Genomic DNA, 16,500 nt, shown 5'->3' with positions numbered 1-16,500 from the left:
ATTTCTATATTATATATTTGGTTTATTTATGTACCTCATATTTTTATAAGAAAAGGTTCATGTGCAAAATTACCAATTTAATGAAAAACTGTTGAAGATGACACACTGAGTTGCAACAGACACAATGATAGGACTATTACATGTTTAGCTTTAGGCCAAAGCCTTTATCAGAACAAGAAACAGACACACATTCATTCACACAAACAAAGCACACCTCACACACACATGACTGCTATCTCTGGCAGCTCAGACCAGAATGCCTTGCAAGTGTTTCAAGAAGTTACTCAACACAACACACTTTTGTCAGAAATAATTAAAGTTACAACAAACTAGAAAAGATCAATATATCTGAAGAGAAAGGCTAGAAGATTCTTTGACAAGTTCACTCTATTGTGTATTCATACTTCTAAACATTTACAATTCTATTGTTTACATTAATAATGTGTAATGTTTTAAAGCCTGGTCAGGGTGATGTTAACATGACTCATGCTTGCAGGTACATCATCATTTGCCGTGCCAGTATTTATAACATGATTTTCAGGGGTTCAGTGAGCTAAGCACTAAGCAAGTCTGTTGAAAGTGGAGAGACATGTGTTGGATGTTGCTCATCTAATTCCATGAACTCAGTTTCTGCAAATAATTGTGCCACTTGTACTTTAGCTTGTGATCAAACAGTTAAACATTTCTATGTTTTTGCATAGCTTAAAGATAAATGATCTGCTTCATCATGTTTACCTTTGTATTGAAGTTGTTTTGCAAGAAACTGATTAAACATTCAGCATCAGCACTTGGTCCCTGCTTTCTAATCTTCTTTGTTGCTGGTTTCATGTGTGCTGTGGGTGGTACTATTATGTCCACGCAATGTTCCTGCAATTGTTCTTTACACTTAGTTTTTAGCAACACCGACTGAGAGAAAACTGTACTCACTGAAAGTTCAATTGAGTATCTTTCGCAGTTATCTGTCACTTGTTACTGCATTTCTTTCTTGAGGGAGGATTGTTTCATTTGGCTGATCATGCTTCTAGTGTGCAATCCAGTAGCCTTGTATGTTCACTCCATGGCTGTGATTTGTACCTGTTCATGACCTGACTAGTGGAACCTTCTGCAGACTATGTGTTTCATGTATGCATCTGTTTAGTTCTTCCACTTCGTTTTCATGGTCTCAGGTGCAAATAAAAACTGTTTTGGTAATGTAATCACCAGGGAGATTTTAACAGTTAAAATCAAACAAATGCCTCTTGTGATATGCTACTGTTCTGACTCAAATATAAACTTATATTCCATTATATTGTCCTCCACTATTGAGCATTCATGCTGTGAAATTTAAAAATTGTTCTTGCCAGTTATTGTTTCATTTAGTATCAAATGTTGTTTTCCACTTACCTAGCATCTAAATGCACAAACAGCACAGTCACATTTCCTCTTGAGGCAGAACCTTCTATCATTCATAAGGCAGTAAAGCAATTGTGTATTGGAATTTGAAATCTTTTGTGCAACTGCCTAAGAAATTATCCAGTCCATGTCAACACTTTTAACAAACTGAGCCTGTCATAACCACAGAGTTATTCAGCTTTGTATCTGTAATGAAATTATCAGTACAGGAGCTATGTAGCATTTGCTATAATGGGCACTTTGAAAGACTACTACAGTATTACTTGTGAATTGCTGAATACCTTGAAAGAAAAGAGAACCAAGTGACACATTTTCAAAACTGTATCCAAGATCCAATTTTTATTTTTGCATTAATCATACATAATTCAGTAGGCAAACACTTCACTGAGTAAAAATTTATGGGAACAACATTTTTTTGGAGCAATGGCAAAATTGTGCCAAAAATATTTCTCATAAGGTCAGAGATATTGCTTGTATTGTATTATGAAACTCTTATGTGGAATAACATCTTTGGTTGTTAATGTTACGGAAAATGATGGAAATAATTTATTTCAACATTAAAAGTACCATGTGAATCTAAATAATTAATTTTCACTTAAATTAGACATGTAATTTCCTGCCTTGCATACAGTGTGATTTCAACAAAAGTGGCCGTTCTATCCATTTCAATTTTCTATGTATTGTTTTCCATTATGATCACACTGTTATGTACATACTTGATGTAAGCTATGCTGTAATATGCACTAATTAATTTCCAGTACTTAATACAGCAATGTACTTCAGGACATTTTATGTCAAATATTTCATGCATGTAAATTGAAATATTTTCAGAAATGTTTAATGTTGTTATTCAATTTAGCATCTGTATCCCTTTATGCTTTGGCCTTCTTCAAAATGTAATCTACATCACCTGTAACATACAAGAAGTTGTACTTCCTTATCTCCTAGATAAGCTTTTATTTCTATTTCCATGATTTCAACTGCATGCACTACGCACTCACCAACAATGCAAATCTCTCTCCTGCCATAGCTGCCTCAGCTAACACTGTGAGAACACAACAGTTCAATGTGCCAGCAGCTGCATGGAGCTGCCAGCCGTAGTGGTTAATCTCTGTTCTCAGACAAATGGTACTGCCTGCAGTGGCAGGTCATTGGCTGCTGTGTAAAAGCTGCCTCGGTGTGACTGACACAGTGCAATAATGAGCACTTCAGTGATGCAGCCTAGTTGCCGTGGCTCTAGGCAACATGGCATGCTGCCAGGACATGTTCTGTCTGCCCAAGCCTTAAATGTTTGCATTTTATCAACCTCTACAAAACTGTTGATAGACGGAGAGTTTATTTGAGCTATGCTGCAGTTTGACCTAAATAATAAGCACACCAACTACTTTTTAGTGACAAGCACAGTGAACATTCTCTTAACAAGCAATGTAAAAAAAGTCCTACATAAGTTGAGGCTTTGCGCCTCTACTTTCAGTGTTAAAAAAGCAAACTTGAAAACCACAATTTAAGCAAGGAGCTTCCTTTTCTTATGTTAACTCTCAGGAAGTACTTATGTAAAGAAATGAAATTAGTTCTCAGTTTTCAAATTTATGTAAACACAGGATGCTACCAACAGAAAAACAACTCATTCAACTTATGATCAGAGATTATTGTGTTGTCTATATGGCAGCAAAATCAATATGAAAATATCCCTCCTCACCATACCTATTAAATTCAAGAAAAAATTATATTTCATGAATGTTTCCTCTTCACATGTTATCACAGGAAATTCTCGAAACCTGACTGGTGGCAAAGTTAGCTCTGGTCCCTCGTCATCAGGCTCGCCCAGCTACCTGAGCGCTTACACTTCTGCCAGCAGTGCAGCAGCAAGTTCCTTTGGTGCCGCTGTGAATTCTGCAGCAGCTGCTAGTTCGCACCACACTGGCCAGACAGCTGTTGGCAGTGGCAGCACTGCCAGCAGCTCGGCTGCTGCCTATGCAGCCTACAACACTTCTGGTTACAGCTGCTCAGCAGGAGCTACACCTGCTGCAGGATTCTCGACATCAGCACAGGCTTTCAGCACCACTCAACAAGTATGTGACTGTAGATGTAACCTTTTTAATTTGCTATGTCTTCATAGTGCTGTGTTATTGCAGAGGCATAGATCATTATGTTATCAATACTTTTATTTTCAATAACATTGCTTCATGATCATTGACAAGAATATTTAGATGACTATACCTGTGGACAGGTCTGAAATACTTCTATCACACTCTATAGTATTCTCAGTATAATGAAAAGGATAGATTGCCACTTGTAAGAAAGGAGATATTTTGAGTTGCAGATAGGTACAACAAAAAGACTGTTACATATTGAGCTTTCAGCCACAGCCTTATTCAGAAAAGAAAACACAAACACATGTTCGCACAAGCAACATCATCCACAAATGACCACTATCTCCAGCCGCTGTGGTCAGAAGTCTGCTTCCCGTAAGTTAAATCGGACGTGAGTTCCTTGGTTCAGAAATTACTGTTATTGACATTCATTTCACTCATAGCTGTTTCTGACTGCAACTTATAGGTTACAGCTTTTTGATAATGCATTTAGAAGCTAAAGCTTCATTTCCAGGACAACATTATACATATATGGGTGTTACATCTGCTTCAATTAATTATCTAGCAATAAATGAAGGATGCATTTTTAGTTTTATGAGAAAAATGTCTCAGACAAGATCAGTGAACAAATAAAGTATTGTTAGTGATTAGTTTCATTTGGTCACAAAATTTTTGTCATTGTGCCAGTGAAAAACTTTCACATTTGCGCATACACTTCATATAATGTAATATATTTATGACTGTTCCACATTATTCAAATGAGAAACTTTAATTTATGATTCTAGCCTCTATTAAATAAGTAGTGTTATATTACTTACTTTTACATAAATAGATGAAATAAAATGGAATAAAATTACTCAGAAGAATGGCAACTATTTGAGGGCAGCCCCAAAAGTAAAGTCTCCTATATTTTTAGACATACAAATAACAGTTTAATTTCTGTAATAGTTACATCATTTTAAAAGTTGAAAAATGTTTTATTTTTCTACATAACTGCCATTTTGGTCAATGCATATCTTTAGACGCTGTGACAGTTTTACAATGTCCATGTCATAGCAGCTCATCACCATGTCCTTCAGCAAGTGTTGAACCTCATCTTTCACTTTATCGTCAGAGCAGAACTGCTGTTCAGACAAATGCTCCTTCAACTTAGGGAACAGGTGGTAGCTGCTCAGTGCCAAGTCTGGACTGTATGGTGCAAGGGTGATGATATTCTAACCAAAGTTTTGCAGGACATCAACAGTTTGACGCACAACGTGTGGGCAGTCATTGTCATGGAGATTGCTTACACCCTTGCTCAGCACTCCTCTTTTCTAGTACTGAATTGCCCTTCTGAGTTTTTCCAGCGTTTCATAGTACCTGTCAGTATTTATTGTTGTCCCAGCAGGCAGAAAGTCAACCAAGTGTATCCCTTTAGTCCAAAAATACAGTTCCCAGGATATTACCATCAGACTGTGTTTGAATTTTTGTGGGTTGGGCGAAGAGGGAAACTGCCTCTCGCATGACTGTTGTTTGGTCTCTTGTGTAATGCGGAATGCCCAGTATTTATCAGCTGCGACAGCCAAGTCCAAGAAGTTATCCTTTTGTCTGCATAGTGGAGAAGAGATTCATAAGAAGTATCAGCTCATTGACTTTTGTGGTATTCTGTCAGCATTCACAGTACAAATCTTGTACACACCTTCTGACATTGCAACTTTTCCATTAAAACCCTGTAGACAGTGCTTTGGGAAACTTCAGGAACCAAAATGCAGAGAGCATCCAGAGTAACTCTCCAACTTGTACATATGATTTCTTCAACTTTTGAAACCATCTCATAGCAAATTGATGGCCTATCACTCCTTTCTTCATAATGAATTTCAGTATGAACAGCTGTAAACTCTCTACACCACTTGTGAGTTTTTCTGTTATCCATGCATGACTGTCCATATGCTTCTGTCAGTTGGTCACAAATTTAAACCAGTTTAACACTTTGTGCACCCAAAAATCAAATTACTGTATGAGTTTTATGCTTGGTAATGTTCCATGGAAGCTCCAATTTGAATGGCTGTGAAGCACATGCATGCTTATTTGGAGGTGAGAAAGCATCAATTGCAACAGTGTGACCAACAGCCACACAAACAATTTCCCTGTATCCCAGATACTTTGGAGACCTTTCATTTGGAATTGCCCATGAAATTTACCATTTTTTACACCATGCACATACTTCACAAAATTTGGCATGCTTGTTCTGTGTAACCAAAGTACTCATAATAATTTCTACGTATACACACATACACCACAAGCCACCATATGGTACATGGCAGAGGGCACCTTGTACCACTGCTAGTCATTCACTTGTCTGTCCCACCAGAAAATGGAGTGAGGGAAAGAATGACTGTCTATAGGCTTCCATACAAACCCTGTTTTCTGTTTTCTTGTCTTTACAGTAGTATGTGTGAGATATTGGTGGTGGTAAGATCGTTCTGCAGTTTGTTGCAATTGTTGGTTCTCTGAATTTTCTCAATAGTTTTTCAAAAAAAGAATATCTTCTTCCCTCCAAGGAATCCCATTTGAGCTCATTTAACATATATGTAATACTGTGTTGATTGAATCTACCAATAACAAATCTAGCACCATATCTCTTAACTGCTATGTTGGGAGACATCCGATGACTAGTCCACTTTCAAAGTCACTGAGCTCTCCTGACTGGCCCATTTTGCTGTTACTGCTTTTCTGCTGACAAGACAACACTCCCTGCTTCCTTTTAAAGCACATCCCTGGGGCATTCCTGATGGTACCATTGTCTCCAATGAATTCTCTTTTTTCGGGACAATATACTGTGTTCTATCACTTAAAGTCTTCAGGCCACTCACATACCAAACAACATATTCCATATGCTTGGACCTTCAATAACAGTCTGCTGTGTGCCACTGTGTCAAATGCTTTACAGAAATTACGAATATGGAATCTATCTGTTGCCCTTCATCCATGGTTCGAAGGATATTGCGTGAGAAAAGGCAAGATGATTTTTGCATGACTGAAACTTTCTAAATCCATGTCGATTTCTGGATAGAAGTTTTTCTCTCGCAAGGTAATTTATTATATTTGATATTAGAATACGCTCAAGAATTTTGAAGCTAACTGACATTAATGATATTGGTCTGTAATTTCCAGATCCACTCTTTTATGCTTGTTATATGCAGGAGTAACCACAACTTTTTCCAGTTACTTGAGACTTTTAATTGGGCGAGAGATTCATGACAGATACAAGCTAAGTGTAGGGCCATTGCCAAAGAGTACCCTCTGTAAAACCAAACTGGGATACTACCTGGACTTGGTGACTCATTTGTTTTCAACTCTTTCAGCTGTTTTCAGTGTCAGGGTTCCATTTTCCTGTGTATCCTCAACACATAAGTTTTTGCAGTGGTCAAATGATTGTATGTCTGTATCGTCCTACAGCATGAAAGATTTTTTTTTTAAATGTGAAATTTAAAACCTCAGCTTTCCTTTTGCTGTCTTCTATTGCCACACCAGACTGGTTTACAGATTACTGCTCTGATATAATTTATACATTTGGATATGTTATCAGGTAGTATTATCATACTATTTTTACACCATCAAAACAGATGATGTGAGATGAGAAAGGGGATCATGTCCAGTCACATATCAATTGTTACTTCTGAAGTGTCCTATTGACAAGTTCTATGACAATGAATCATGATGCAGCATTTCATAGTTTTTTGGATTAAAAAGTAATAAGAACAAAACCATGTGTATGATAGCTGCAATAAAGGAAAGAAGGTCTGGTAGTGTGTAATAACAGAACAAGACAAAAAGTCAATTAGTGACACAATATAGACATGGTGTTTAAAAAAGTAATGAGACTGACAACCGTACGAGTTATCTGACAACACTGTAGTGGTTCTGCTTTTTTAGACCAGTGTGTCCATCCTTTCCATATGCTCAGTCCAGGTTTCAGCTATATTCAAAGATCATGCTTTTGTTGTGTGTTACAAAAATGTAACAACAGAATTTAGAGCAACATTAGGCCACCAAATTTTGTGTTAAACTTCACGAATCCATGAGTTTGAACTATGAGGAGCTGAAACAGGCCTACGAGAAACATTCCTTATCAAGAACACAAGTTTTTCACAGGCACAACTCATTTTTGGAAGGCTGAGAACACACTGAGGGTGAACATTGCTCAGGGAGACCTTCACAAACTGACAAAAATGTCAAACATGTGCATGCCCTTGTGAGATTTTCCTCTAGGACAAAGTTTCACCCAAGTGTTTTAAAAAGATGTCCTTGAAACGTTCAGGGGAAGGGTTAACCAAGTGAGACCAGACTAGGCAGACAAGTGGATGCTGCATCACGACAACGTCCTATGTCACGTGGTCACTTCCATCATGGAATTTTTGACCTCAAAAGGTATTCCTTTTTTTCCACAGTCCCCTAATTCACCCGATCTGAGTCCTTGTGATTTTCTTTATTTTCCCAAAATTGAAAAATATCTTAAAAGGACATCATTTGGGACTCTTAAGCCCACTCAAAATAATGTGACGAACATGGTGAAGGATCTTCCAGTTGAAGCCTTTCAGTGCTGCTACCAAGGCTGGGAACAACATCTGCAACAGTGTATAGCTGCTGAATGGAATTAAATTGAAGGGGACAATATTTTTGTTTCAAAAAAATTAAAAGTTTGGTAAATAAAATATCTCACACACCTCATGCATATTTAGGTTCTTTAGCCAAGGAAGATTTGACATGTTAGTTAAGTAATAATAATCATAATTATGGTGACCAAGCAAACAACTAACAGAAAGATGGAGCTGCTATAAATAAAATTGAACCTACAATTTATAAAAAGGCCAAATGATTTATGTATAGCATGGTTTTGTGAGGGGAAAAAGTATAGCTGAAGAAGAAGGAATACAAAAATTGATTAGAAGCTTTGAGACATGAGCATTTAGGAATTTACAGAGGGTAAGTTGAACAGAAAGAATTAAAAAAGAGTAAGTGATAAAATGTTGCTGGAAGAAAAGAAATTCTGCAAGATGTAATAAGGTGATTTAAAAACTGGCTAATACTCTGGCTAAGAAGACAATACTTCTTAAAAGATGCATTCAAAGAAATGGTGAAAGCAAAAAGAAGAAGAGGAAGAAGAACAAGAAGAAGAAGGATAAAAGAAACAAGATGATAAGACAAAGTAAAGTTGAAAAAAACTTATTCAGTGACAAAAAGAATGAAGAAGCCAAATAAAATGTAGTACCAATGTTCCATAAAATTTGTTAGTTAGTAACATGTTCCATGGATCATTTTGCATGCTAGATTGTAATCATGTGGAATGAGTCATTATACATTCACATCACAAATTAATTCATACTTACGGTTATATTCTGAACATTTTTACTAAAAGAAAAAAGATACATATGTGAGTTAGTAATTCCTACCCACCACCTTCTGCACATTACATTAATAATAATTCTTCTCTTGGTCTCCCTCTACGATTTTAACCCTCCACGCTGCCCTCCAATACTAAATTGGTGATCCCTTGATGCCTCAGAACATGTTCTACCAACCGATCCCTTCTTCTTGTCTCACTCCCTTCCCAACCACTGCTTCCCTTTCATACCCCTCGACTCTTATAACTGCCATCTGGTTTCTATACAAATTGTAAATAGCCTTTTGCTCCCTGTATTTTACCCCTGCCACCTTTAGAATTTGAAAGAGAGTATTCCAGTCAACATTGTCAAAAGCTTTCTCTAAGTCTACAAATGCTAGGAATGTAGGTTTGCCTTTCCTTAATCTTTCTTCTAAGATAAGTCGTAGAGTCAGTATTGCCTCACGTGTTCCAATATTTCTACGGAATCCAAACTGATCTTCCCCGAAGTCGGTATCTACCAGTTTTTCCATTCATCTGTAAAGAATTCACGTTAGTATTTTACAGCTGTGACCTATTAAACTGATAGTTTGGTAATTTTCACATCTGTCAACACCTGCTTTCTTTGGGATTGGAATTACTATATTCTTCTTGAAGTCTGAGGGTATTTTGCCTGCCTCATACATCTTGCTCACCGGGTGGTAGAGTTTTGTCAGGACTGGCTCTCCCAAGGCTGTCAGTAGTTCTAATGGAATGTTGTCTACTCCCAGAGCCTTGCTACGACTCAGATCTTTCAGTGCTCTGTCAAACTCCTTATGCAGTATCAAATGGTTCAAATGGCTCTGAGCACTATGGGACTTAACTACTGTGGTTATCAGTCCCCTAGAACTTAGAACTACTTAAACCTAACTAACCTAAGGACATTACACACATCCATGCCCGAGGCAGGATTCGAACCTGCGACCGTAGCAGTCGCGCGGTTCCAGACTGCGCGCCTAGAACTATTAGACCACCGCGACCGGCTCCTTACGCAGTATCATATCTCCCATTTCATCTTCATCTACATCCTCTTCCATTTCCATTATATTACCCTCCAGTACATTGCCCTTGTATAGACCCTCTATATACTCCTTCCACCTTTCTGCTTTCTCTTCTTTGCTTAGAACTGGGTTTTCATCTGAGCTCTAGATATTCATACAAGTGGTTCTTGTTTCTCCAAAGGTCTCTTTAATTTTCCTGTAGGCAGTATCTATCTTACCCCTACTGAGATAAGCGTCTACATCCTTACCTTTGCCCTCTAGCCATGCCTGCTTAGCCATTTTGCACTTCCTGTCGATCTCATTTTTGAGACATTTGTATTCCTTTTTGCGTGCTTCATTTACTGCATTTTTATATTTTCTCCTTTCATCAGTTAAATTCAATATTTTTTCTGTTACCCAAGGATTTCTACTAGCCCTCGATTTTTTACCTACTTGATCCTCTGCTGCCTTCACTACTTCACCCTTCAAAGCTACCCATTCTTCTTCTACTGTATTTCTTTCCCCCATTCCTGTCAATTGTTCCCTTATGCTCTCCCTGAAACTCTGTACAACCTCTGGTTTAGTCAGTTTATCAAGGCCCCATCTCCTTAAATTCCCACCTTTTTGCAGTATCTTCAGTTTTAATCTACAGTTCATAGCCAATAGATTGTGGTCAGTGTCCACATCTGCCCCTGGAAATGTCTTACAATTTAAAACCTGGTTCCTAAATCTCTGTCTTACCATTATATAATCTATCTGAAACCTTCTAGTATCTGCAGGGTTCTTCCATGTATACAACCTTCTTTTATGATTCTTGAACAAAGTGTTAGCTATGATTAAGTTATGCTCTGTGAAAAATTCTACCAGACGGCTTCCTCTTTCATTTCTTAGCCCCAATCCATATTCATCTACTATGTTTCCTTCTCTCCCTTTTCCTACTATCGAATTCCAGTCACCCATGACTATTAAATTATCGTCTCCTTTCACTACCTGACTAATTTCTTTTATCTCATCATTCATTTCATCAATTTCTTCATCATCTGCAGAGCTAGTTGGCATATAAACTTGTACTACTGTAGTAGGTGTGGGCTTTGTGTCCATCTTGGCCACAATAATGCGTTCACTATACTGTTTGTAGTAGTTGACCCGCACTCCTATTTTTTTACTCATTATTAAACCTACTCCTGCATTACCCCTATTTGATTTTGTATTTATAACCTTGTATTCACCTGACCAAAAGTCTTGTTCCTCCTGCCACCAAACTTCACTAATTCCCACTATATCCAGCTTTAACCTATCCATTTCCCTTTTTAAATATTCTAACCTACCTGCCCGATTAAGGGATCTGGCATTCCACACTCCGATCCATATAACGCGTTTGTTTCTCCTGATAACTATGTCCTCCTGAGTAGTCCCCACCCAGAGATCTGAATGGGGGACTATTTTACCTCCAAAATATTTTACCCAAGAGGACGCCATCATCATTTAACCATACAGTAAAGCTGCATGCCCTTGGGAAAAATTATGGCTGTAATGTCCCCTTGCATTCAGCCATTCGCAGTACCAGCACAGCAAGACTGTTTTGGTTAATGTTACAAGGCCAGATCAGTTAATCATATCACATTATTGAATGAAAATATGTCAGCATACGAATTTGTCTCTCCCCAAGAGTAGTAATGTTTCGATCTGCACTGTGGTTGAACTAAGTTGTTTCAGAGTTCCAAATTTTTTTTTCCCAGTTTGAATTCTTATTAAAGTTTCCACCCTGTTTATTATTTCCTCACAATTTTGTTGCACTTGCCATTGATGTATGGCTCTGAGCACTATGGGACTTAACTTCTGAGGTCATCAGTCGCCATTGGTGTAATACCTTTGGGTGTGCAGAACTGAATGTGTTACATCTTTTTAAAATTAAGGGTGATACGATTCATAGAAAACCAGTCAATGATACTTTTAAGAACTTTGTTTACCATCTCTCCTGTATCTGTATGTATGCTTGGATTGATTACAGTACCAGTGTCATCTACAAAAAGAACTAATAATGATTGTTGTATACTCGACAGCAGATTGTTTACATAGATGAGGAACAGTAGTGGACCTAAGATTGAACCTTGGGGACCCCATATCTGATTTCTACTGAGTCAGAATTATGTCCCTGGACTATATTGCATGAATTACTGAGTGCAACTTCCTGCATTCTTTTGGTTAGATATGATAGTATCCATTTGTTGGCTATACCATCAATCCCATAAAATGTTAATTTATCTAGGAGAATCCTGTGATTCATGCAGTCAAATGCCTTAGAGAGGTTGCAAAAAATACCAACCACCGCTATTTTATTATTTCATGCTTGTAAAACCTGGTGTAAATGGCATTCTCAGTAGAGCAACCCTTCTGAAACCAAACTGGAATTTGCCAAGGATACTATTGCTGCTAAGATATGAGACTATTCTAGAATGTATCACCTTCTCAAAAATTTTGGAGAATGATGTCAGAAGTAAAAAAAGTCTTATCACCTTTCTTAAAGAGTGGTTTAACAATGGCATGTTTCAGTCTCCCTGGAAAAATGCCTTGAGGTAGTTATGCATTACATATTTCAGATAAGACTGGACGTATTACATGGGGACAAATTTTTAGTACTATTTTGGAAACATCATCAAAACCAGATGAGCCTTTATTTTTGAAAGAACATATAGTTTTCTTAATTTCAGAAGGAGAAGTTGGTGATACATTCCTAAGATTGAATTTTATGGAAGTTACATTTTCAACATACTGCTGTGATTTTTCTCTTAAACTGTTTGTCCCTGTGCTTGCTACTACATTTAAGAAATGATTATTAAATGGATTTGCTATCTGTGACTTATAGTTTATAGCCCTTCCATTCAGTTCAGTAGTGCTGTTGTTTTGTTCTGTGGCTGGTTGTCCTGTCTCTCTCTCTCCACTACATCCCATATTGCCTTAAGTCTGTTGTTGGAAGTACTGATTTCTGACATTATGTGCATGATCTATGATTTTGAATATGCTTGTGGGACATAAGGCTAAATAAAAATACCTATTAGCTGTGAATATAGTATTTTGACATGATGAAGTTTAGTTGTTAAACGTACTTGAAACCTGCAAGGATTTAAATTAATGTTAAGATTTATCTTTTCTGATACAGGCATATAAAAGTTAGAACACTGTCCTGAAGTACATACTTGTAATATAGTCTGTTTTGGTCACTGATGAAATTCCCTGTCTGTGTGTTCAGTGTCTGGTTAGATGTATTGGATGTGACACTGTGACTTCTCTTTGTAATACTGAATGAGATCATATGATGCATACACTAGTGATGTCTGAAATAATCAGACTGTCTGTTGCATGCAAAAGACAGATAGTAAATGAATGTAGAGCATTTGTAGTTAATGATACATTTAATGGAAGCAGAAAAGTAATGTAAGAGAAACAAAGTGATGCGATGAATTGAGAAAAACAAAAGGGACAGTCAGAGTCACTCAGCACCCCACATTGAAATGAATGCAGGATCTTTCTCCTGGCATTACTTTATTCCTGCATTGAAGTTAGCTGTCATGTAACATATTCATTCTACTGATGCCCTCTCTGTATGAGTATGTTGTGTTCAGGACTGGTTTGAGACCCAAGTAACACAAATTAAGTAGTGACCACTTGTGGCACCAAGCTGAGGGATGCCCAAGAGAATGATTTGTACATAGTGTGTATCACAACTAGTAGCAAAAACTGATCCAGATGAAAATATTCAAGGGGAAAATGGGGACGGAGATGGGCAGGCAAATAATAAGACACGTATGTGTAAAAAAGTTCTCTAATCAGCCATAGGTGTGCACACTATTCACAATTTCATCATACAGGTAATATTTAATCAGAAATTTGTCAGCAAAGTGATCTCAATAGTGCTGTAGTCACTACAGTGCAATGGCTCACTCTTATTTTGAAGAGTGTTCTTAGACATGGCTTCAACACATTAGAGAATTTTTAATGATCATTAATGTTTTAATTGTACAGTGCTTCTATGTTTCACAGTTACAGCTTTAAGGGGTAATAAATAAAGTCAGTCTTATACATTTCTCATTTCAGAATAAAATTCAATTGTCAGTTGCAAATATATTTGAATTTTGTTCTGAAGTATATACTACAGTTACTGAAAATTACAGCTATGAATAAAATAACATTTTCATTTCTACTTCCAGAGTCTCGATTACAGCACTTATGGCAACTCGTATGCAAGCCATCAAACTGTACAGTATCCTACTAGCTACTTTTCACCAAATTACTCACCTTACATGTCAAGCTCAAGTTCAGCAAGCAGTGCTGGGAGCATGGGGACTTCCACTTACCAGCTCGCCACACCTACTTTAACAGGTAAATATATGTGATACAAATTACATTTTGATGAGTGTGTAATACATATTTTTTTCTTCAGTTGATGCAGAAACCTTGCTGAAACTGAAACAATCATTGCATTTGCTTGTGCTTAAAGTAATACTTCTGTGTGTTGATACAGGCCATAATGGTAATTAGTTTGAATCCTGTGTTTTATTGAACTCTAGATGGGATTTAATACAGATATAGTTCACTATGCTGGAAGAAAGGTACAGGATTTCAAGTAGTAGCTATTATCTTGGTTTGCAGGAAGTTTCATTGTCATAAATGGTTGTAACATCAAGCGTGCTGTCTTCTGTGGAGAATGTATTAAGTATATGAAGAGTTGCAAAATAGATACAAAATGATTGGCAAGTGTTTGTGGTCCACATAATAAATAATAACATCAAAATATAGACATACAAATGCAATTTTATGCACAAAAGTGCATAAGAAAATGTGGTATGGTTTTGGTACAGCATAAATTGACCTAGGTCAAAAAATGGAAAATCCATGATGGAATGTAACAATATTATGAGAAGAAAAGTTGCCACTCACCATATAGCGGAGTCACAGATATGCACAACAAAAAGACTTTCGCAATTCAGCAACTCAGCTTATCCTCTATGTGGTGAGTGGCAACTTTCCTTCTCATATCTCATAATATTGATAAATTGAGCTAGAGTACACACACACACACACACACACACACACACACACACACACACACACACACACACACACACACACACACACACACACCCTTTATATTGTGCCAGCTCAACACACAGAATAAAAGGAGGAGGATGAACACTGCCATTTTGGCCGCAGAAGGGCGTCATATTCAGCTGACCATATCTCATCCTCAGCCTAAGGCATCATCGAGATGTGGTATGGGTGAGGGGTGTGGATCAGCACACGGCTTTCCATCCATTGTTGGGGTAGCAGAACTGGTGCTGCTACTACTTAGTTAAGTAGCTCCTCAGTTGGCATCTCAAGGATGTGTGCAATCTGTTCCCTCCTCTCACCACGGAAAAATCCCTGGCAGTATCAGGAATCAAACCCGTGAGTCACGCTGACCACTCAGATGTAGATATTGTGTCCAGCCTGCACAATGTAGGGGCACAAGAGTGTGTGTGTGTGTGTGTGTAACATGACAAAGGATCTGTTCCAAAGGCTAGGAAGTTTTCTTTCTCTTTTGTGTTTGCCTGTTACCTACTCAACACTTGTGTTGTTTGGTGACTGGTCTCCTTTACTCCTAAACTATTTGAATTCTGCTAGAACTTCCCTTGCTGTATTTACAAAAAAAATATGTAATGTAATTGACGTATGGATCTTATTGTTGGGAAACCTGTACATTTTTGGAAAGACTCTTGAAAATTGCAGCTCCTCTACAAAATTAGCTTATAATATCGCTATGTGAATTCTGAAAGGGAATAAGTATAGTTTAAAACCTCAGGTACAACGTGGCTATTAGAGACTGTGTTTAGCTGGACAACAATGGTGACAAAATTGCTATGATCTTGCTAGAGGTACCATTCAGGTATTCCCTGTTTATTGACATTTTTTCATCTGCAATTCTGTGGGCTGCACATGTACAAGACCCATAAAATATATTTTTATTTTATTTTAAGCTACATAAAAAGATGTAATGTTCCAGTAAACCTAGTGCCTATCTTAGAGCCAAAAGATCTGTCAAATCAGGTAGTAACATGTCATTTGAACATGTGTTGTGATTCGTAATATTTTAATGTCTTACAGAGAGTCCTGGAAGCTTCCATCTGTCAGAAAACGGGCCAGCATCACCCCTCAAAACAGATTCAAATGGGTCTCGGAGAAACAGGGAAGGAAATGGAGGAGAAGGTTCCTCTAGGTCTAGTAGAGGTCGAGGGAGAAGACAGAATAACCCTTCCCCCAGCAACCCAGAGAGCAGCTTAGAGAGAGTATTCATCTGGGATCTTGATGAAACCATAATTATTTTCCACTCTCTTCTCACTGGCACTTATGCCTCCCGTTATGGCAAGGTAAGCTGTTGATAAATGCATGTAGATGTCCAGTGATAGTCTCAAATGAACTATGTTCTGAAATTGATTAAAGTCCTGAACATTGTAAATTAGGCATAGTATACATGCAAAAATACAATGAACAACTTACTGTTACAGGATGCTCAGACAGTTGCACAGCTTGGATTCAGAATGGAGGAACTGGTGTTCAATCTTGCAGACACACATTTTTTCTTCAATGATGTGGAGGT

The 16,500-nt window shown here is 37.6% G+C and overlaps 1 protein-coding gene across 2 annotated transcripts in view; it reads left to right on the top strand.

The window, feature by feature from the left end:
- Positions 1-16,500, top strand: part of LOC124619300 (eyes absent homolog 2) — a 760,861-nt gene that overhangs the window by 723,843 nt on the left and 20,518 nt on the right. For both annotated transcript variants that reach the window (XM_047145588.1, XM_047145587.1), the window contains exons 7-10: positions 3,157-3,464; positions 14,075-14,246; positions 16,008-16,270; positions 16,409-16,498. In XM_047145588.1, the coding sequence (XP_047001544.1) occupies positions 3,157-3,464; positions 14,075-14,246; positions 16,008-16,270; positions 16,409-16,498 (833 nt within the window). The remainder of the gene's footprint in view (positions 1-3,156; positions 3,465-14,074; positions 14,247-16,007; positions 16,271-16,408; positions 16,499-16,500) is intronic.

Source organism: Schistocerca americana, chromosome 6 (genome assembly GCF_021461395.2).
Source record: "Schistocerca americana isolate TAMUIC-IGC-003095 chromosome 6, iqSchAmer2.1, whole genome shotgun sequence".
Taxonomy (NCBI): domain Eukaryota; kingdom Metazoa; phylum Arthropoda; class Insecta; order Orthoptera; family Acrididae; genus Schistocerca; species Schistocerca americana.
Note: the sequence above shows the minus strand (reverse complement) of the source record. Positions and strands in the feature narration are given on the sequence as shown.